This window comes from Raphanus sativus, chromosome 2 (assembly GCF_000801105.2).
Source record: "Raphanus sativus cultivar WK10039 chromosome 2, ASM80110v3, whole genome shotgun sequence".
Lineage (NCBI taxonomy): Eukaryota > Viridiplantae > Streptophyta > Magnoliopsida > Brassicales > Brassicaceae > Raphanus > Raphanus sativus.
In genome coordinates, this window is record NC_079512.1 from 32,030,073 (window position 1) to 32,049,851 (window position 19,779).

Below are 19,779 nucleotides of genomic sequence, written 5' to 3' on the forward strand. Positions count from 1 at the left end.
TAATGTTACTTAAAAGATGAAGTACTAAACTATCATTTTGGATGTAAGCACTTGTAACTCAGAAAGAACTGTTAATGTTTTGGCAAATGACAGATAATGACAACGTTGGAGACATTATTTCAGATTTTTTGTAGTCATGACTACTGGCCATCGTGTATATCTGAATCTAATTTAGAGTAGGTTTTGTTTTTATTTTTTAGAGGGATGAAAAGACTATCTAAATGATTATAGTTAGATCGTTGGCAGGCTAATTCTTCCCTAATTAATTAATATGAAAACAATATAATTGATTGATATCGAATTTAATGAACGAGGTGAAAGCACCGGACTACATCCATCCAATATATCATATAGTAGTTATGGCAACAGTATAATTGATTGATAGATATCCAGTTAATTTAACCTTAAACCAACAATGTGAAAGCACTGGACTACATCCAATTCCATATATCATCAAATAGTAGTTTGTATGATCAAAGTTTTGTATATAGAAGATGATTGATGACAGAACGCATGAACAAATTACAATAGATCATATTTTTTTTCTCTCAACACAATAGATGATAATTACTTTGAGAAAAAGATCACTATAACACTGAACTTTTAAATTAAAGAAAAATAAGTCTTCAACTAATGTTTAAGCCAAAAAAAATTCCAACTTTCAAAAGTTGGTCATTTTAACTCTTATATTTTGTTGATTCAGCCATTTAAAAAATTCGAATAGTCAACTATTAAAATCGATTAAAAACAAACGACGTTTTTTGCTTCCGTAAACACTCAAATTTTGTTTTGATGTTTTGATCAATTTTTAAAATAATATCGTTTAGATAATTAACAAACATTTAGTTCTAATCGATTTTAACAGTTGACTATTCAGATTTCTTAAATAGCGGAGTCAACAAAATATAAAAGTAGCCAAATAATAGCAGTAGATAATGTTAGAGAAATATGACTACAGTTCATTAGACATATACTACTATTAGAATTGATTATCTTTATTGCACCCCTAAGACAAAAAAAACAAAAACAGAACCTTGGATACTCTGACTAAAAACCCAAAAGACTGAAATACATTAAAAAAAACACCATTTCAGTTCCCCAAGGTATGCAGAAAATGAAACTATACAGAACCCAACTCTAGAACCCTAAAAAGCTTCCGAATCAAAATGCATACTAATCTTTTAAAAAAGCTATTAACCGTCAAAGAGACTTTAACAGTATAGTCATCAAAGTGCATAACACTTAGGGACTCGAATCCCACCCATATACATATCTCATCATCATTTTCAAGTAAACAATGCCACAGAGACATTAGACAGCTTCTCTTTCCTCTTAGCGTCGGTCCAACGATGGCGGCGAACCGGTGCGTTAGGAGGCTCGACATCTTCCACTTGCTGGCTCAAATCCTCAAAATCTAGTTGGTTTCGAAAAGCGCGAGTCTTTTTGGGTGTGTTATATGAAAAATGTAACTCTTTTGCTACCAAACTCTGTTACAGTGTCAAATTTGGCAATAAGAATATATTGGAAATCAATCAAATAAAAAATGATTGAATTAATTGAACTTACAGCTTCTCTGATTGATTTAGATACAATATTTAGACTATTCAGATCATCATGATCCACGCCACAGACCACTCTAATCTGTAAAAAAGAAAAATCTTTATTGTTAAATCATATCTAATCAAATCTAAATTTAGAAATTTAATTTTAGAGTAACATAAGGTTTACCAAAAGTTCTTGGGGCAGAGATTCAAGGCGAGATCTCTCAGAAGACAACGAAACATTACTAGTTCTGCTTCTTTGTCTCTTCACCGGCGTCGTCGATTCAGTTGCCGGAATCTCTCTGCTTGAAAACAAAACCCTTTTTCTCCCTAACCCTCTCGTGAACGTAGTAACTGAACCTAATCCTAAATCTAACTCCTCTTCCTCTGACTTCACTATTTTTGTTAACGCCATTGTTGTTCTTCCACCACTAAGAAAGTTCTTGTCAAACAGAGTCTCCGAGAACCAGTCCACCACTTTTACGACTCTGCAGAACCAAAACTCACCGATCAAATGTAGATAGTGAATCATCAGAACGCAAATGAAAAAGAAGAGAACTAAAACTGCAGAGAACTGAAACATGGAGAAAAAAATATTATAAGCTCGGACTCCAGAGATATACACGTGGATGTTTGTTATTGGTCAGCCGTAATGGCAGTTTTTGTTTCAATGACTCCAAGTTGAGGAGCTCTCTGTACAAGTTAGTGCGTTTTATTCGGGGGAGGGAAAATCGGGACCGTGCGTGTGGTTTCATGGGATCATCAAATACTAGATCTTTGCCACGTGTCGGATTTGAGAAATTTGAACGGTGGTACGATGAGGAGTTTAGTGATTAAAAAAAACAGAGAAGTGAGACATTGGATTCTAGATAAGCATCATAGGATTTTGGTAATCTTTTATTTTTCTAATGAATGCATTGCATAAGAAAGAGAATATGCCTAACATTTTCATTAGTTGGATAAGACTAAATAAACATTTTTTTTAAAAAAAAATTCTTTTTAAAACACTAGAGTGTAAACAATAAGATCTCTCAGATATTTTTTTTTTGAATATCTTTCAGACTTTTTCTTCTTCTCCAGTGACAATGTGGCGATGAGAATCACTTGCAAGGCCATTGTTATGTTCATCAGAAGTGTTCTCCTCGGACGTGACGTAGAAGCTCCACAGAGATACACAGTTTTCATCAGCTGTATGCCCAAACAACGAGAATATAAATACTTTATTTTTTTTTGCGTCTTTTAACATTGGCAAAAGAGAAAATTTTTAACATGTATGAAGTTGAACGGCGGAGTTGGTGCAAATGTACCTTTTAACTCAACATCCTTCTTATCTCCATCGTCATCATCTGGAACTGTAAATCGTCTGTGACCAGAAGATGTAGCAGCCATTGGAAGGTATGGGTGGAAAGAAAAAGCATTGACAGTATCTGTAAATAGTATTATATAAGTTATACGTTAGGATCCTCATCTAGAAGTTGAAAGAAAATCTATTCAAGAACCAAATGCAAGCTTATACCTGAAGCAGCTTGATATCCAGAGACCCAGTTTCCAGTTTGTAAATCATACATGTGAACGAGACCATCCTGTAAATAAATATAGACAGAATTTTAAAAATGGTTAATCAATGTTACTCTTAAGTTGCTTTTGAATACTCTTAAAACAGAAACCTAGTCTTCAGAAAGAGTAGGAGTCCTATCGATAATACCTGACCACCGGTGCCAAGATGTCGTCCACACGGCTCAATATCAAAGAAGACACGCTGGTTTGTGTTCTCTGTTGCTCTGTACAATCTGATCACATATAGAAAAGATCCATTCAACACTTTTTCATTTGGACTTAAAAAAGTAGTTGAAAACTAGTATAAAATCCAACCAAAGTAAAAGAAACTTAATGCTCACTTATAAACTATCTCAACCGATTTCCGCATATCCCAGCAAAGAATATAAGGATCCTGAAAAGAAGAAACAACTTTAGGTAAGGTTACTGGAAACATGATTCATAATATAATACTTTAGAATCTCCCAACAGACCATACTTTTTTTTTCACCTAAAAGAGGTCATATTAACTTGGAAATCAAACAGGGATATATATATGCTCAAGACAACAATCAAAAGGTTACCTTGCGACCTCCTGTATATAAATAGTTCCCATCCTTTGAAAACTGAACCTGATAAAAAGCAAGAAAAAGTTTGAATTTTATGATATATCAATTTCCAAATTCACAAAACAAAGCACCAAGTTAATGACTTACATGTGTAACGCCACCTTCTTGACCATGTAAAACATACAACAGCTCCATGTTGTCTTCTCTATAAATCCCAGTAGTCTGCCCGTAAGATCCCACAGCCAACATTCCAGAATTAGCTGGAGAGAAAGCAAGACTAGATAGTATACCTGCAAATTACAAAACCAGCAAATGCAATATTTGTTTATGCATAATCTGTACTACTAATGATATATGCATCGTACAAGACAACAACCTGCTTGGCCTTCTTTATTTTTCTGTAGAGTTGAATACTGCCCAAAATCTCTACCGGGACGATGAAGATCAAACACTCTTATAGAGCTGTTATAGCCAGCATAGATCCTAAAGACACATTCACACCCAAAACGAATATAGATGACTGTTACTCAGATTGTCTACCATGAGCGAAGAAGATGGATGAAATTTAGAAGACTCTTTTGCTTACTTGTTGCCATTAGGATTGAATCCAATTGAAAAGGCAGCAGTTATTTCATCCATAGCATCATAGGCCCGGTACGTGCATCGAAGCTGCCATTGTTATATTCAAATATAAATAACCAGAATACACACTATACGATAGCGATAACAAAGAAAACCAATATGATAAAGCACATGAACACTCTTTCTCCAGGTTCAAATTAATAAATAATGACAGCAACAACGTTAAAGTTAACAAAAAAGGGCAGATTCCATGAAGGAAAAAAATCAGCACCTCACCAGAAGAGCTATCCCAAAGATGGATTGGATGGTCTCTAGTTGTGGTAGCAAACACGCATGTTAATGGGTCTGAATCCATCACAACAGTGAACAGCCAAGATCAGTCATTCGAATAATGAAATCATTAAGCCAAAAAAAGAGAAAGAACCCTCATTATTTAATTACCTGAAACTGACATGTATGGATACCAACAGAAATCATAAACAGATTCACCCTCATTCACAAGGAGACTCGCACCATATGAATCTACAAATCCCAAAACGAATCACAAAACTACTTCTTCACATTTAAAGCAATTGACACAACATAAACGGGCAAAGGCTACCTACCTTCTTCAGGGATTGTCACTCCATAACTATTAGACTCCTCTCCATCTTGAGGCCTAATGCACAATTTTACAAAACGAAAAAAGACTGACCAGAGAACTAAAACAAAACCAATAGGCTACATAAGAGTGTTGAGAGTTGAACTTATTAAACTTACAGATAGAAGAGACTAAGTGTATTGTCCTCAGAGCTTGCAAGGAAACACGAACCATCAGGTGACCTGTAAGAATCAAATTAAAAAACCCAAACTTTAAGAAGAAAAAAGAAGGAAACTTTAAGGCGAGAGAAAGAGTGAGACAAAAAGGGTTACCATTTAAGACCCTTGAGGAAATTGTTAGGGTTCCGAGAGGCCCTGAACTGCTTGGAGAAATGGTGTGTTCTGTAAGGAGAGACATCGAATCTCATGGTGGGCCATGAGGATTTTTGCTCTCCTGAGTCCACTAACATTGGTCCGCCGTTTTCTTCCGCTATTGCTTCTCCTTCTTCACCCATCGTCGCCGTCGTCGTCGTCAGTGAGAGAGGTTTGTTTTGTGTGGGGGCAAAGTAAAAGCAGAGAAGAGGTTTACTTCTGCTGCTCTAAACCCCAGTCAAAAATCTCCTAAACCCGAACCGGGTTCATCTGGGAGATTTCGTAAACCGGAAATTCGAAAACCGCAGTCAACATCTCCAAAAACCGAACCGGGGTTTTTAATCTCAATCCTAATAATTTAACCGGAAAACCAAAAGTTATAAACCAAAAAAAAAAAAAGAGATCAAACCGAACATTAGGTGTTTTATTGGAATTGAGAAGAAAATCCCGCCAGGTTTTTTTTGTCATAAGTTGCGTTCTCTCTCTTTCTTCTCCCGGCGGATTCCGGCGACCGCCGTCTTCTCCTCCCGCCTTGCCTAAATTCACCCTCAATACCTCTTCTTTTTCTGATTCCTTAGTTCCCGTAGCTTTACAAGAAGTCGAGACTTCCAAAAACCCCTAATTTTGTTTTCTAGTGATTATTTTACTTTGTAAAAACATCGGGATTTACGGAGATGGAGAGTGAGGAAGGTGAAAGTAGCATTCCTTTTCAGCTCCAGTTCGACAAGCCCATTCCCTTTCAGGTTTTGCTTCTCTTCTTGTTCAAAGTTTGTAGCTTTTTTTTTTTTTTTGTGATTTTTAAAGATGGATTTGCTTTCTTTTCTTATGGTGGGAAACTTAGAGATTGGTTCGATGCTTTTGTAGATTAAGATAGCTGAGTGGAACCCTGAGAAGGATTTACTGGCGATGGTTACTGAGGACTCCAAGATTTTGCTCCATAGGTTCAATTGGCAGAGGTTATGGACTATTTCGCCAGGTGAAAAACACTTGTCTTTTATTCACCTTTATTTAACTTTTAATACAAGATGGGGTTTCTGGCTCTTAACTATGTTCTGCAATTAAAAGTTTTACAGTGTGAAGTAGGGACTCTACTCATTTATTCAGATTTTTTTTTCCCTGGTAATAACTAGTAAGTCTATTTTCCATTTTTTTTTTGGGTTTTAGGAAGACCTGTTACTTCTTTATGCTGGCGTCCTGATGGTAAAGCCATAGCTGTTGGTCTAGAGGATGGAACCATTGCCCTTCACGATGTTGAGGCAAGTTTTAGAATTTTTGAAGCTCATCCATGTTTTTCTACGATGATGTTGTTGTTGATGGACTAACGATTCTTTTTAAGCGCAAAGGAAAAATATCATGATTTTGTCAGAATGTTGGTTAATACTCTTTTTTCATGTAGAACGGGAAGCTACTAAGGAGCTTGAAGCCCCATGATGTAGCTGTTGTGTGTCTTAACTGGGAGGAGGATGGGCAATCCAATACAGTATGATTTCTCATGTGTTGGTTTACATCAAAGGATATTCTTTCGTTTACGTGAGCTTGTGCTTACTCTACGAGTTTGGTTTTCAGGATGAAATTGGGAAAGTCTCAGTTTATGAGGACCGTACCTCACGTTTCTTCCCTCCTGCTCCAAGAGCTCCGAAGATGCCTGGAGTTGTAGCTGGTGACTCCAGTTTCATGGATGATGGTGAGGATTCTTTGGCAGAACTATCTAATGCCTCATTCCGGAAGTTTAACGTTCTCTGCAGTGGGGATCGAGATGGGAGCATATGCTTTAATATATTTGGAATATTTCAGATTGGGAAGATTGTAAGTCGCTCTTTTAATTTAGTAAGACATTGGTGTATCATGCTTGCTGATGGTTCATCTCCTGCCAACTGTGTTTGCATATAGAGTTTCAGCGTGCTTAGTGATTTTTCAGCACTGTTTGCATATGTAAATTGTCTTCTGAAATCTTTAGTGGCTCCCCTTATCACATATGTTTCGAGTAATAATCTTTAATGCTCATCTGTCCTGGAAACTCATGATCAGAACATACAAGAGCTGTCTGTTCCTGTGGCCTCTCTGGATGGGCATGCCTCTTGCAAACTATTTAATGCTACTATTTACAAGGTACTCTCATCCCTTACTTAGCCATGCTTTTCAAATGATACAAATGAAATTTCTTCAGTTTTCATGTCTCTGAGAGTTAATGTCCGTGGAGGAAACTAAGGGATGAAGAGTCTTCATATTCAAACTAATTACTGTTAATTGCATTTCTTAGGTTGCTTTATCAAAAGACCTCTGTCGCCTGGTGGTAATGTGCACTGGAGAGCTTAGGGATTGCAGTATCGAGCCAAAGGAGGAAAAACTAAGTGTTGAAGATCTGCATGGTTTACATTGCCTTGCAATGGACACATCTATATTTTGGAAGAGGTAAGCTTTCTGCAAAAAAGTATGAGTACACACCAAATTATCTATATTTCTCTGCTGCTCCTTTCGTTCCCATCCTTGTCATTATTTTTAAGTGTATATTTCAATACTAAATGACACATTTTTGCTCTGCCTTGCATCTATTTTTATATTTGCTCTGTCGTCAAAATTATGTTTCAGGAAAAATGAGCTGCATCAGGTTGCTCAACAAGCTTCCAACATCGAAGATTTGACTGAGGTTATTCGAGAATCCCTATCAGTTATGAGTAAACAATGGGCGGATGCCATGAAAACTTTCCACGACAAGTTTCATTCTCTTTCCACCTTGATCACAGATAATGGTATTTGCCACTTCCGCTTCTGTCTTGAGTTTTTTCTCGTTGGCTCTCATAGATTCACAGGCTGTGTTACTTTTCTCCCAGGACTGGAATCATCTCCTCAAGAAGAATTCCTTAGCCTTTTGGGTGGTGCGCGAATAAGCCCAGCACTTAATCAGTTCTTAGTTAACTCTCTTGGTGAAGTGGTAAGCTTCCCTTAGCTTGATTATCTTCAGGGTGCTAGTTTTTATTCTATCCCACTAAGTAGTTATCTTGTTTAGTAGGGTGTGAAGCGTGTTTTAAAGTCAGTATGTGGTACAGGAAAAGAGCTTCAGCTGGTTGTCCTTGACCATCTTCAGGTTTAGTATTCTTCACTCTCTAGATCTATGTATTGTTAAACTAAGTAACGTTTACTTAGATTGCAAATAACTTATAGATAGAGCTATGTCACGAATTGTTTTTCTTTTCCAGCCTGCAGCAGAAATCATTGGATTCAGGATGGGTGAACTAAAAGGTCTCTCGAGGTGGCGTGCACGATACCAAGGCATTGGTTTGGATGAGAAACTCCTTGATGAAGCAACTGAAAATGCTGGTCTTGTACTTGTTCAAGTGCAACGGTTTATGATGGTACTATCTTCTGTTGTCCAACAGGTACAGAAGCGTTCAGCCCTTGAGACAATAAAATTTTTAGTTATTCAGAATAATATCTGTGACATGTTTCCCACGCGTTGTCCATTTCAATAATATTATAGTCTTTTTGTTTCAGTTCTCAAATTTCTTCAACTGGCTCCTCAAAAGCATAAAGTATCTTATGCAAGAACCAAATGATCAGCTTATCTCATACAACAGGTATGCACGTTTGTTTCTGTGTTGTTTATGGAATGGTGTTGAAAGCCAAATATTTGTAGTGACATGGTTTACTTCCGTGGCAGTGAACTCCTTGTGGTATTCTTGAAGTTCTTATACGATCAAGATCCGGTGAAAGACCTCGTGGACTTTTCTGAAGCTGATGATGACATTGAAATTGATCTGTGGGTTACTACTTTCTCTATCTATGCTTTTACCTATGTTTTTAAGTAATATCCTTTAGTCGATTGGAATCGACTTCGTAAAGCATCCATAAGCAGATTCAGTAGAGTAGCACATTGTGTTCTCACAAAAGCCAATCCATGAAGGTTTCTTTAATCACTCTAAAAGCAAATTCAGATTCGTTTCTGTGCTTCCATGAGTGTTTGTCTGCATACTAGTCTTTCAGCATACATGGTTAATAAATGACCACAAAAAGCATTATCATATAAACGAACGAAACATGAAGTCTATTGAATGCCGTCCATTTCATTACATTTTCCTCTAATTCATACAAAACTCTTGGTTTTCATGTTTCAGCAAAACAAGTGAAAGAGTCAAACAGTTAATTCAGTTTGGAGGGTTCTCAGACACTGATTTTCTACGGAGAACATTGGCCAAGGAATTCCAACACATGGAGTCTAGGTATTTTTTCATTACGTTTTTCCACATTCAAACACATCAGTATTATTGCTGAACAATGGTAGAGACAAACGTCTGATGCCATAGCCCTGTCATTTAATAGTAGTGTTGCTGAACTATACTGTGTTTTGGGGGTTTTACCTGCAAAGCAAACTATGCTGGGTTTTTAATATCTGATCATACTCTCTTATGGATTTCTTTCAGTGACTAGACATCAAAATTTTGATTTATTTGCTTTAACAATTTTTAGCTTCAAGGGGGCTCTACAGATGCCCTTTACAACCATATCAAAGAAGATAACATGTATGAAGTTGTTGCCGCTTTGCCCTCTTCAGTTGTCGACAACGCAGACGCGTACTACCATTCCAATGTCTCTCTCATTCTATAAGGTATTTGCAGCATCAATTCTAGCGTCCATTATTATAAATCCCATAGGAGATGCTTTGGGAAAGGTTATTGCGTATTGTTCGTTTCTGTTTCTAAAACTAAAATTTGCTTCTGCGTCCTGACATACATAAACCTTAATCTGCTTGCGCAGGATGAGCTTTGTGCTGACACGCCTTCTGAAAGTGGGTACACTGATTACATATCTTTTCAAGTCCCTGACGAATCTTTCCCAGATATTCAGAACTGTATTGGCATAGCTAAGGGGTTTAAGCAAAACACCAACAACCAAACCAATGATTATACTTCTCTGGAAGCTGTCTTGTTATCTGTACCAAATGGCTACCACTGTGTTGATTTATCTCTCTACAAGGTGAATAATACTCATTCACTTCTGCAGCACTGGTTGATTTTATTTTATATCTTTTTGTTTCACCCTTTTCATACGCAAGTCTTATATTGAAATAGGATAAAGAACTGGTTTTATTAATGAACGAAACAAGTACAAATCCGGAAGGCTCAGGAGAAGCCTGCATGATGGTTGTTCAAACTGGTGATCTTCCATTCATTTCCATTTCAAGAGACAGTTGTCTAAATCAATGGGAGCTAGAGGATTTGAAGGTAATGCTACCAGTGTCATATACATTTTGTCAAAATTAACTACTCTCTGCGCTCCGACTGAGGTTATTTAGATAACTTTTTTTATCTTGAAACGATCTTCTTTACTAAGAATCTTCACAAATGTTGTTCCTGCGTGCAGAGCTCCATTGTTTGCCTGGAAATGGAGAATGAAAAGGTTCGCAAAGTTCCACATTCTACCATTGCTCCTCTAGCAGTAAGCGGTAAGTTCCACATTTCATCATGTTCTAAAATCTTTTAAAGGTACTGCAAACTTTAAAGGATAAGAGGTTGCCTGGAGTACTGTCACTAACTCTAGTACTAGGTTTAAGAAGCAAACAGAGAACTTTACTCAAAGACGCTGATCAACATACTTTTTGTTGGAAATATTGTGCTTAATAAACTTTTAATTAACAGCTTCAAGAGGAGTGGCATGCGTTTTTGCTGAGAGAAGACGTGCCCTGGTGTACATATTGGAAGAAGATGAAGACGACGAAGAAGAAGTGGCTGAAGACAAGTAAACCCTCCTCCAAATGCCTGGCTTTTGAATTTTTTTTCTTTTCTGTAGATCCATTTACTTTCAAGTTGTTTAGAAAGAAGAGACTTGATAGAATTAGAGTAAACAGACGGCGACGTTTAACTGGTTATGACTTTGTTCACACTTCACATGTTTCTACTTTAGTAATTGTTTACTATTTTTAGTATTGAATCTGAATTTTTGTGGTTTGGTTAAAACGCGTGAATTGATTTAATGTTTTTATTTAATTAAAAACTAGAGGAACTAGGCAATTGATCTCCTGAATAATTATGATTGACAAAGAAAAGATTTACACACATGAGATGTAATGGAAAAGAAACATAACGAATGTTGTTGGCAAATAGTATATTAGCATTTGCATATGACTAAAAGTAAAAAAAGGAAGATCAAACAATAAAAAATGATGCGACATATCAGTGTATTGATCAGATAATATTATGTTTATCATATGGTCTCTCTGATGGAATTTATTTTGGACCTACCAAGCTCATGATGACTTGGCGTTAAATATCATAGAGTATTGAAGAAGAGAGAATAAAAACGTAATAATAATTAGGAAAGAAATAAAAAATGTGAAAATAGCTTTCCTTTTCTGTAAAATGACAGAGAGAGAAAGAGAGAAAGCACTTTTGAGAGAGCAGAGCTGATCAGGCAAAAACACCTCACTACCTTTTTTTCTCTCTTCTCTTCGCCATTTTCCTCTCTCAGCTTAACGCATTTTTCTAGGGTTCGATGCTTCCCTTTCCTTCTTCCTCCTCTTCCGTGATGGCTTCTTCCTATCCCACTAGATTTTGCTTCAACCGCGAGTGTCCTGACTTCAACCGTCACGAATGTTACCGCCCTGGCTGGCGTCTCCGTAACGGCGATTTCGCCGACCTCTGTAGCCGTTGCGCGTAAGCAATCTCTCTTCCCTTTTCAGTTATCAGTAAAACTTTTCGAGTGCTTTGTTTGTTTATTTTTTATTTTTTTTTTTTTTTTTCTGTAATTTTGGGGGGGGGGGGGGGGGGGTTTATGATTGTAATTTTCTAGTTAGCGTAGTGTTTGTCTTCTCACTGGTGATAGATTTTGAGACCGTGATTTCGGATTGTTACCGTATCTCTTCTCACTGGTGGTGGGCCTGGTGACTGGCTACCATCCGAGAGATTAGAAGCCCATCTTTTTGTTGTAATGTTGATAGGGAAAAGCTTGGTGCTGTTGAATCAGAGATAGGATCGTATACAACTTTGAGCATTGTGGTTTCAAATAAAAGTGTGTTGTTGTCTAATTGTTCATTGTGGGAGCTGTTTGCCAAGGGGAGAGAGAGAGAGAGAGAGTCTATAGAGGTCTAACGTCCAGCTATAGAGCTAAGAGATAGAAGACATATGTATCAAAGAAATAGTAGGAAGCTACATTGCATTCCTAATCACCACAATGGAGAGTTTGTCCACTAGTGGTTTTTTTTTAATCAATTTTTAATGTTCCGACTGCGTCGGAGTTAGATATTAATTATTATACGTGATTGGGTTTTATTACGCTTACTTTGTGCTGTTCCTGAGGCGTCATTTTGTGAAATATACGTAGTTGGTAAGTTAAATGTTCTATGTAAACACAAAGGTTACGTTCATTGCTTTGCAAAGCCTTTGAGTGTCAGGGTTTTGCGACCTGCCATAAAAAGATCAGATGTCAAAAAGACAGTTTGTTTCTCGCATGTCTAGATTTGTTCTGTGTTTGATAGGTTTATATGGGAAATCATTTGTTCAGTTTGATGCTAATGATGGCACTTCGTTGATTTTGTTATTGAATCATCAGTTTTGCAAATATATATTGATGACTATATTCTGGTTACAGCTCTGCCTATGAGCAAGGAAAGTTTTGTGACATTTTTCACCAAAGGGCTTCCGGATGGAGGTGTTGTGAGTCGTGTGGAAAGGTAAAGACATTGTGCGCTGATTACCTTTTTTTTAAGTCTCTTCTGCATCACAAAATCCTGTGCGCATATGAAATTTCTCATTATTGAAATTCTGTGCAGAGAATTCATTGCGGTTGTATTGTTTCTGCGTCTGCTTTTATGTTGCTGGATGCTGGAGGAATTGAGTGCTTGACTTGTGCACGAAAAAAAGTTTCTGTGGTGAGAAAGGATTTAACTTTTTATCTCCTATTATAGAATTCCATCCTTATATTATTCTGGGAGAGTGATGTTACCTGAATCAATATGGTTCAGCAACTCTCCCTAATCTTTAGCAAACTTCAGCTGTTCAAAGGTCCTTTTCATGTGTTTGAAGACCAGTTTTCTGATGTTCAAACTTATAACTGTCTGTTTTATGCGTTTCAGGGTCCTAATTTTAGGCCACCACCATCCTTTCTTTACCAATCTCCAATTGCTGAGAAATTCAACGACATGTCGCTTGATTGGAGTTCTTCAGCCAGAAGTTATCGGCCTCCTAATTTATCAGGTCCTTCGATTCTGCAGTATAATCTGCATAATCGTGGAGATGGCTATGAATTTAATCAACCTACTTCTAGAGACAAAGCCACTGCATATTCCACGGAGAAACAAAGGGGAATGAATGACTTGATGGGGAAATTAATGAGTGTAAACTCGAACAATCACTCAAGCAGCATTCTTTATAATCAGAAACCAGGTCCATACTCTTATATAAAAAGTTTTTCCTATTACTTCTATTGCAATCTCATTTATGTATTCTGGCCGAGGGGATTTTCTATTATTACTCGAAGCCGGCTGCTTACTAATGAATCTTTAACCGCAGGACCTAATTGTAAAGTACCTACTTGTCCAAACGTCAATGCATATCAGCCACTTATCTCACTGAAGGAGGGTCCATTGGGGACACAGCGTGCTTTTCCTGTAACAACACCAATTGAGACAAATGGTCACTTGGGACTAGATGAAAGATATTTATGGCATAAAGCTAATTCTTCTCCACTGAGTCACTTACACAATGACTTGAATAGTGTAGCACCACTCGAAAGCAAGAATTTGAATTTCGGGATTCATCTTGATACGCCAGGAAAATATCAGGTGGTTCCACGATATTGTCCTAAGGTTCCATATAAAAATCAAGTTCTGCAGAATCTGTCCAACGAGTATCCTTCTTGTCTTTTATCCATACTTAAGTGTCCATTCCTCTTGCTTTTTTGTTACTTCTCTCTGTTAGCTTTTGACGTGAATAAGTAAGTCTATACTAGGTTGTAGAGTAGGCCCGCTCAGGTTCATGACATATTTAAACTGAAAAAAACTTCACTATTTATAAGCTACCTAAACCTTAACGATGTGGAAGATCTGTATCCGTTGTCACCCCTCTCTTTGAGAAGATTCTGAGTGTGAGTGATGCTGGACGAGTTGGGAGGATGGTGCTGCCAAAGAAATGTGCAGAGGTAAATAACTGTTGGCATATGCAATTACATATTCTTATCATCTTAATTAACAGTTGATACATGTGGAAAGAATTGGGGATGTGACTCTCTGCTGCTTATATCAAATACACTATTTTTTGCATCATGAATCTACTAGTCATGATATCTGTAAACTTTACAGTTGTCTCGAATTAAACGAACAAGGCATATATTATGTAACAGGCTTTCTTGCCCCAAATTTCCCAAACCGATGGTGTGCCTCTCACAGTACATGACTCAACGGGTAAAGAGTGGACATTTCAGTTTCGCTTTTGGTTCAACAACAATAGCAGAATGTATTTTCTAGAGGGAGTAACTCCATGCATACAGAGCATGCAGTTGCAGGCTGGTGATACAGGTAATGTCATTGGTGTTTGTTTACCATGTAATTAATGCTTAAATTTGTTCTGTTGGAAGCATTATAGTGAATATCTTTTGTCAAGCATATTACACCTTCTGAGTTAGTGTCTTTTTTAGACCTTATGCTTGGAAACTGAAATCCATTATGTTTTTTTTTTCCTAGTCATATTTAGTCGCGTAGATCCAGAAAAGAAGTTAATCATGGGGTTCAGAAAGGCTTCGGTCGCTCAATCGTCTGATCAGGTTACTTTCTAAATTAACTAGATAGCTTTATTTTGTAAGTACTTTTGGTTTGCCAAAATTACAATTTTAGTTGAGTAGCCAACTAACTGTTAGTCTTAAGAAGCTTTCCTGGATGTTAGCTGCATTTTGTAAAATTGTCAACACACAAATAAGATAAGACGATGAAGCAATAATGAGTGAAAATACATTGTTTATATGAATTTATGTTAGAAGCAGAACTTTTTCCCATTGCGAAATGGGCTTGTTTCTAGATTTTAGCAGAATATTTTTGATTGAGCAACTTATGACTGATGGAAATACTACAAGTCTAGAACATACTGTTATTTTATGAATTGTCTTTGCAGGAAACTGGCTTGAACAACAATCGTGAGAGTTCCACAAACGGAGATGTAAGTGTTCACAGTTCACACGGACACCCTTTCTTGACAAGTTAGCCTGTGTGAGTAAAGTAAATCTCTTTCGACATATGCATTAGCAGGCTGAACCGATTGATAAACATCCACCTACGGAGAAGAAGAAAAGTAGCATGACGACTACAAGAAGCAAACGTCAGAAAGTTGAAAAGGGAGATCTCAGTGAGCTGAAGCTAACATGGGAAGAAGCTCAAGGATTTATCCTACCTCCTCCCAACCTCACTCCATCTATAACTACGATAGAAGGCATTGAGTTTGAGGAGTATGAGGTAAACATTCATATGATTTTTTTGCTTAACTAATTTGCATTTGTGGTCTATGACTCTTTAGGATCTTAGTGTTCTTTACGTAGTCTTTCTGGAAGGCAATATTATTTCATGATATTAAAATGTAACCTGATGCTCAGCCGGATTTTGAAATCAAGCTGTGTGCTCATGCTAGAATAGACACATTGGGTGCTAGAAATTATTCCCTCAAGCATAAAAATTCCTTTATGTAAGGATAGTCGACTTGACTGCTCTTGGCCAAACAGAAAGATAGATGAAGGTGTAATATCCAAATTACTTATTTACTTTTACTGAGAATCTTGATTAACTGTTATCCTTCTAGATGTAAAATGTTATAAAGACAGCGACAGACGCCTGACTTGATTAGCCTCTCCGTTTGATTTCCATGTCATTATGTTTGTTATCAACCATCGTTTGTTTTGTTATGTTTCTCTATTCCTGTTTACTTTTGGTTATGTTTCTCAGTTCCTGCTTTACTTCTAGTAACAGAACACTCACTGAGTTATTTCTTTCTATATTTCTTGTGTCAAAATAGGATGCTCCGGTCATCGGGAAGCCAAATACTGGGTAAATTGCCTAATCTCGAATCCTCGAAACCCCGTACATTCCTTTTTGGCTTTCCTCTTTGCTTTTAGTTGTTTGAAATGGTAACTCTTATCTTTGATGATGCCGGTAGGATTCAAATTAGGTGTACTAGTCATGGTCTAAAGGCATGTTGCTAGATATTGAAAAGTATCTCCTAGCATTAGATAAAGTAAATGGTTTCTTTAAGCTCATTCACTTTATGTTTATTGTTGTTTTCTTTGAATTGTGTCTAGTCTCGGATCAACATACTCTGCAAATGGAAGACTCTCAGCTGAACAGGACGATGAGGAAGCCAAGGACGAAGCTGAAGGACTCTTGACGTCACCCAAATCAACCTCAAAGCACCCACGGCACAGAAACGGCTGCACTTGCATCGTTTGCATACAGTCCCCAAGTGGAGCGAGTCCTAAACACGGCCGACGCTGTTCTTGCACGGTCTGCGATACGGTAAGGCGCCGTAGGGAAACTCTGTTGCTACGGAAAAAGAAGCAGCAGATTGAGATAGAAAACAAAGCACGCAAGGAGCTGGAGTCTCCAAACTCTGATGAAGAACTTCGCCAATCTGCTAACAACAGTGGGACCACCAGTAAGAACCATGAGCAGCGTCATGCACCGCCTTCAAAAGCACAAATAGATTTGAACTTCCAACCAGAGAGAGACGAAGAATCTCTTTCCCCTTCCAACACAACAACCAAGGACAAGTCTCCGCATCATGATGAAACTAGCTGCAAGCCACCAAGCTCATCAAGTGTTCATAGCAGACACCACCACCACAAGCTCCATGTAGATTTTGCAGACTCCTAAGGTGAATAGATTAAGATGGCAGAAACCAGAGAAAAAGCTTCTAGTAATTACCATTTTTAACCCCACAGGCTTGGCGCTTTTTGGATATAAAGGGTAGTTTTAATATATTTACGGATGAAAAGCTCATTACTTTTTCTAAACTCGTAGTAGCTAATCACAATGAGCAAAATATATTTTCCTCGAACTTCTTATAATTGGCATTTTGATTCGTCTACAGAAACAGGTCATTGAACACTTGCATTTAGATAAGTGTAGAACTTGTTCCTATGCGAAGATTAATCTTTGGAATGAGCAAATCGTCTTAGATAGTAGAAACTAAAGACACAACAAACATTTTAACAAGAAAGAGCCAAAAGAGCAACAAAGTAGAGTTTAGATTCATACAATTCAGAAAGAAATCAATGCTCTGGTTTGGCATGATCTTTTACACAAGAAAAGAAAGGTCTTACACAACATTCATCTCCAGGGTGTGTAGCAGCAGCAAACAGTCTTGAAAACCAAAATCATTATCCTAAAGCCAAAGTAGTAACTAAACAAAAGTAACCAAGCACAACCATCATCACATTGGGTTAGTTACCAGCGTTAGGCAAAGCAGCCATGAAGGAGTTATAAGAAGACTCGAGATCAAAGTGAAGCTGCCTAGCCTGCTGCTCAGTGAGCTCATCGGAAGCTCCCATCTTAGACAACCTCGAAAGCCACTCTTTCATCTTAATCTTCCCTTCAAAATCCGGCGGCAAAATGCTAAGTTTCTGAAGCGAAGCAGAGAGATCAGACAGCAACGGATACACCTGATCAACCGCCACCATGTTGAGCTTCAGAGAATCCATCGAAGTGATGAAGTTCTGAACACACTCGGCGACAACGGAAGCAGAGCTGGAAGTAGAAGCCATCGCAGCAGCTCGGTGCTCCACAGTAGCCGGAACACCAGAGGTCACGAGCCGGTACACAGCAGCGGAGCAGTCCATCTTGTACGTCTCGGCGAACCTCTCGATGCTAGGCACCAGGTCCCTGAGCGTTGCGGAGAGAGTCTTGAAGTGGACGATGAGCTTCTGGCACTCGGTCTCGTAGTCGGAAGGGGAGATGAGGTCGCGGATGTAAGCCTTCTCGAGCTTCTCGGTGGCTTTGATGATGGCGTAGAGCTCGGCGAAGTTCTCGTACATTTCTCTCTCGCGCTTATCGTTCCACAACTTGACCTCCATCTTTTTTTTTTGACTTTAACGAGAGAACTATGGAGAAGAGAATGGGACACGCGCAAAAAAAAGAAAAGTTTCCTCCTCTCTGTAACAGAATCACATGGGAAGGAGATTAATTAGCATGTAAAGTCTCAAACTTTTTGATTAATAAAAGGATGAATCATGTAGAGAAAACAGTAACAAGCAAACACAAAGTATGCAACTTTAGAGCAGATTAGATCACAATCAGTGAAGCGAGAAACAGAGGAGAAAACCCAAATCGAATTTTACCCCTAAATCATGCTAAATCAAACATTCAAAATCCCAAATTTATTCAGGTTCTGAAGCAAAAGCTATAAATATATATACAGAGAGGGGAGAGAGAGACGAAGATACTCACAGGAAGCAAGATTTGGGGATTTCGATGGAGGAATGGAACAAATCTCCAGATTAGAGGAGAGAGAGAGAGAGAGAGATGGGAGATGAGATAGCGTGTAGGGAGAGGGGACTTTTATGACGATGATGACGAAAGCTTCACGCGGGGGTATGAGAGCTAAACAACACGGCCCGCAACGAACTCTGTCTTCATCAACGAATCAATCATCATCGATTATTTCGCCAATTAATTCTTTTTCTTTTTATTGGTGCCGTGGTACAAAACCCAAAGCCAGTTTTATTGAATTTTATTACTAACAGATTTCGAAAATAAATCGATTTAAAAACCCTAAATCTAAATTAAACTCGTAAAAAAGCGTATGGAATTTAGGAAGCTGACCTGAGCCTGGAGGACGTTGACAAAGGGGAAAGAGAAATATAAAAAAAAGGGATTTTTTTTTCAGAGAGAATCGCTCGAGCAGAGAGCAATTAATGAATGGTATGATCTGTTGTCAGATTTTCGAGAAGAAGAAGAAGAAGAATCTGTCTGGGCTGGGCTGCGTGTTGGAGTTGCGATGATCTGAATAACTCTTTGTCTTGTCTTTTCCTACCCCCTTTCCCCCTTTCCCCCTTTTTTACGCGCTCTTTTTTTTTTTACCCTCTCTTCTTTTTTTTCTTTTACTTATGCCACTTTAATAAATAAATTCACTTTATCCACCAGTACATTTAAATATAAAATTTAAATTAAATAAATAATTTTTAAAAACTGTTATATCAATATGTTTTAATTATCGATTTTATAAATAAAAATTTTAAATTTATTTTACAGTGTTAAATATATTCAACATTCCGATTATGTGAACAAAATAATTTTTAATATAGACATTATTCCAACTTTTCCATCTTTTTCAAAAATATATTAGTGAGTGATTCTTTCTTTGTTTTTGAATTTATTCTAATCAACCGGGTAACAAAAGAAAAATCAATTCCAATTTTTTATACATACACTTGTTGTTTACTAACACTGATTGGTTACCAAAACAATAATATCATGAAATAATAAAAGTAAAACAGATTGTTTGCTTCTCTAGTTTATTCAATTGATGAAAACATACATGAATTGCTTTCACATTGGTCGTAGGTTTTAACATCATCTTGAATCAAATCTTATACTATTTGGATATCTATCTATTTCTGATGGCTAAACTCCTACC

The 19,779-nt window shown here is 37.5% G+C and overlaps 5 protein-coding genes across 9 annotated transcripts; 2 read left to right on the plus strand and 3 right to left on the minus strand.

Annotated features, from left to right (window-relative positions):
- Positions 1–977: 977 nt before the first annotated feature.
- Positions 978–2,269, minus strand: LOC108840015 (F-box protein SKIP27). 2 transcript variants are annotated; one of them, XM_057003114.1, is made up of 4 exons: positions 2,165–2,269; positions 1,729–2,029; positions 1,567–1,641; positions 978–1,487 (listed from the first exon to the last, which is right to left on the minus strand). In XM_057003114.1, exons 2-4 carry the CDS (start codon positions 1,954–1,956, stop codon positions 1,287–1,289), a joined length of 504 nt encoding a protein of 167 aa, XP_056859094.1. In that variant the 5' UTR covers positions 1,957–2,029; positions 2,165–2,269; the 3' UTR covers positions 978–1,286. The 2 variants fall into 2 exon arrangements, with proteins under 2 accessions (XP_056859094.1, XP_018468329.2); XM_018612827.2 differs by lacking the exon at positions 2,165–2,269 and having other exon boundaries at positions 1,729–2,156.
- A 232-nt stretch (positions 2,270–2,501) lies between these two features.
- On the minus strand, positions 2,502–5,395 carry LOC108839809 (uncharacterized). The gene is made up of 14 exons (XM_018612584.2): positions 5,141–5,395; positions 4,988–5,050; positions 4,834–4,886; positions 4,670–4,750; positions 4,500–4,573; positions 4,233–4,315; positions 4,023–4,129; positions 3,794–3,936; positions 3,662–3,709; positions 3,440–3,492; positions 3,247–3,331; positions 3,058–3,124; positions 2,849–2,968; positions 2,502–2,729 (listed from the first exon to the last, which is right to left on the minus strand). The coding sequence occupies exons 1-14, from the start codon at positions 5,320–5,322 to the stop codon at positions 2,599–2,601; spliced, it is 1,290 nt and encodes a 429-aa protein (XP_018468086.2). The 5' UTR covers positions 5,323–5,395; the 3' UTR covers positions 2,502–2,598.
- Positions 5,396–5,606: 211 nt separating this feature from the next.
- On the plus strand, positions 5,607–11,122 carry LOC108826887 (anaphase-promoting complex subunit 4). Its single transcript, XM_018600233.2, has 19 exons — positions 5,607–5,922; positions 6,044–6,155; positions 6,344–6,435; positions 6,576–6,659; positions 6,746–6,985; positions 7,208–7,288; positions 7,440–7,591; positions 7,769–7,929; positions 8,011–8,111; positions 8,190–8,264; positions 8,377–8,556; positions 8,672–8,754; positions 8,838–8,936; positions 9,292–9,396; positions 9,644–9,782; positions 9,932–10,150; positions 10,246–10,398; positions 10,538–10,619; positions 10,813–11,122. Exons 1-19 carry the CDS (start codon positions 5,854–5,856, stop codon positions 10,914–10,916), a joined length of 2,331 nt encoding a protein of 776 aa, XP_018455735.2. The 5' UTR covers positions 5,607–5,853; the 3' UTR covers positions 10,917–11,122.
- Positions 11,123–11,508: 386 nt separating this feature from the next.
- On the plus strand, positions 11,509–17,205 carry LOC108842730 (B3 domain-containing transcription factor VAL3). Of its 2 annotated transcripts, none has more exons than XM_018615729.2 (12): positions 11,509–11,826; positions 12,761–12,842; positions 12,942–13,040; positions 13,245–13,554; positions 13,681–14,017; positions 14,212–14,308; positions 14,510–14,684; positions 14,850–14,929; positions 15,274–15,318; positions 15,405–15,611; positions 16,165–16,196; positions 16,448–17,205. In XM_018615729.2, the coding sequence occupies exons 1-12, from the start codon at positions 11,666–11,668 to the stop codon at positions 17,016–17,018; spliced, it is 2,196 nt and encodes a 731-aa protein (XP_018471231.2). In that variant the 5' UTR covers positions 11,509–11,665; the 3' UTR covers positions 17,019–17,205. The 2 variants fall into 2 exon arrangements, with proteins under 2 accessions (XP_018471231.2, XP_018471232.2); XM_018615730.2 differs by having other exon boundaries at positions 11,511–11,826; positions 15,408–15,611.
- A 129-nt stretch (positions 17,206–17,334) lies between these two features.
- On the minus strand, positions 17,335–19,163 carry LOC108842732 (vacuolar protein sorting-associated protein 28 homolog 1). Of its 3 annotated transcripts, none has more exons than XM_018615735.2 (2): positions 18,966–19,163; positions 17,335–18,296 (listed from the first exon to the last, which is right to left on the minus strand). In XM_018615735.2, exon 2 carries the CDS (start codon positions 18,215–18,217, stop codon positions 17,588–17,590), a length of 630 nt encoding a protein of 209 aa, XP_018471237.1. In that variant the 5' UTR covers positions 18,218–18,296; positions 18,966–19,163; the 3' UTR covers positions 17,335–17,587. The 3 variants fall into 3 exon arrangements, with proteins under 3 accessions (XP_018471237.1, XP_056859095.1, XP_018471236.1); XM_057003115.1 differs by lacking the exon at positions 18,966–19,163 and adding an exon at positions 18,591–18,903; XM_018615734.2 differs by lacking the exon at positions 18,966–19,163 and adding an exon at positions 18,482–18,568.
- Positions 19,164–19,779: the final 616 nt, after the last annotated feature.

Bases quoted from the DNA above. Each gene is read 5' to 3' on its own strand.
- LOC108840015 (XM_018612827.2), bottom strand. From the start codon at position 2,124: ATGTTTCAGTTCTCTGCAGTTTTAGTTCTCTTCTTTTTCATTTGCGTT. The intron at 1,642-1,728 runs GTAAACCTTATG...TCTTTTTTACAG, and splicing joins CTCTGCCCCAAGAACTTTTG to ATTAGAGTGGTCTGTGGCGT. The intron at 1,488-1,566 runs GTAAGTTCAATT...ACACTGTAACAG, and splicing joins CTAAATCAATCAGAGAAGCT to AGTTTGGTAGCAAAAGAGTT.
- LOC108839809 (XM_018612584.2), bottom strand. From the start codon at position 5,322: ATGGGTGAAGAAGGAGAAGCAATAGCGGAAGAAAACGGCGGACCAATG. The intron at 4,887-4,987 runs GTAAGTTTAATA...ATTGTGCATTAG, and splicing joins ACACTTAGTCTCTTCTATCT to GCCTCAAGATGGAGAGGAGT. The intron at 2,969-3,057 runs GTATAAGCTTGC...TACTATTTACAG, and splicing joins TGGATATCAAGCTGCTTCAG to ATACTGTCAATGCTTTTTCT.
- LOC108826887 (XM_018600233.2), top strand. From the start codon at position 5,854: ATGGAGAGTGAGGAAGGTGAAAGTAGCATTCCTTTTCAGCTCCAGTTC. The intron at 6,660-6,745 runs GTATGATTTCTC...TTTGGTTTTCAG, and splicing joins AGGATGGGCAATCCAATACA to GATGAAATTGGGAAAGTCTC. The intron at 7,592-7,768 runs GTAAGCTTTCTG...ATTATGTTTCAG, and splicing joins ACATCTATATTTTGGAAGAG to GAAAAATGAGCTGCATCAGG.
- LOC108842730 (XM_018615729.2), top strand. From the start codon at position 11,666: ATGCTTCCCTTTCCTTCTTCCTCCTCTTCCGTGATGGCTTCTTCCTAT. The intron at 14,685-14,849 runs GTAATGTCATTG...TTTTTTTCCTAG, and splicing joins GTTGCAGGCTGGTGATACAG to TCATATTTAGTCGCGTAGAT. The intron at 16,197-16,447 runs GTAAATTGCCTA...AATTGTGTCTAG, and splicing joins ATCGGGAAGCCAAATACTGG to TCTCGGATCAACATACTCTG.
- LOC108842732 (XM_018615735.2), bottom strand. From the start codon at position 18,217: ATGGAGGTCAAGTTGTGGAACGATAAGCGCGAGAGAGAAATGTACGAG.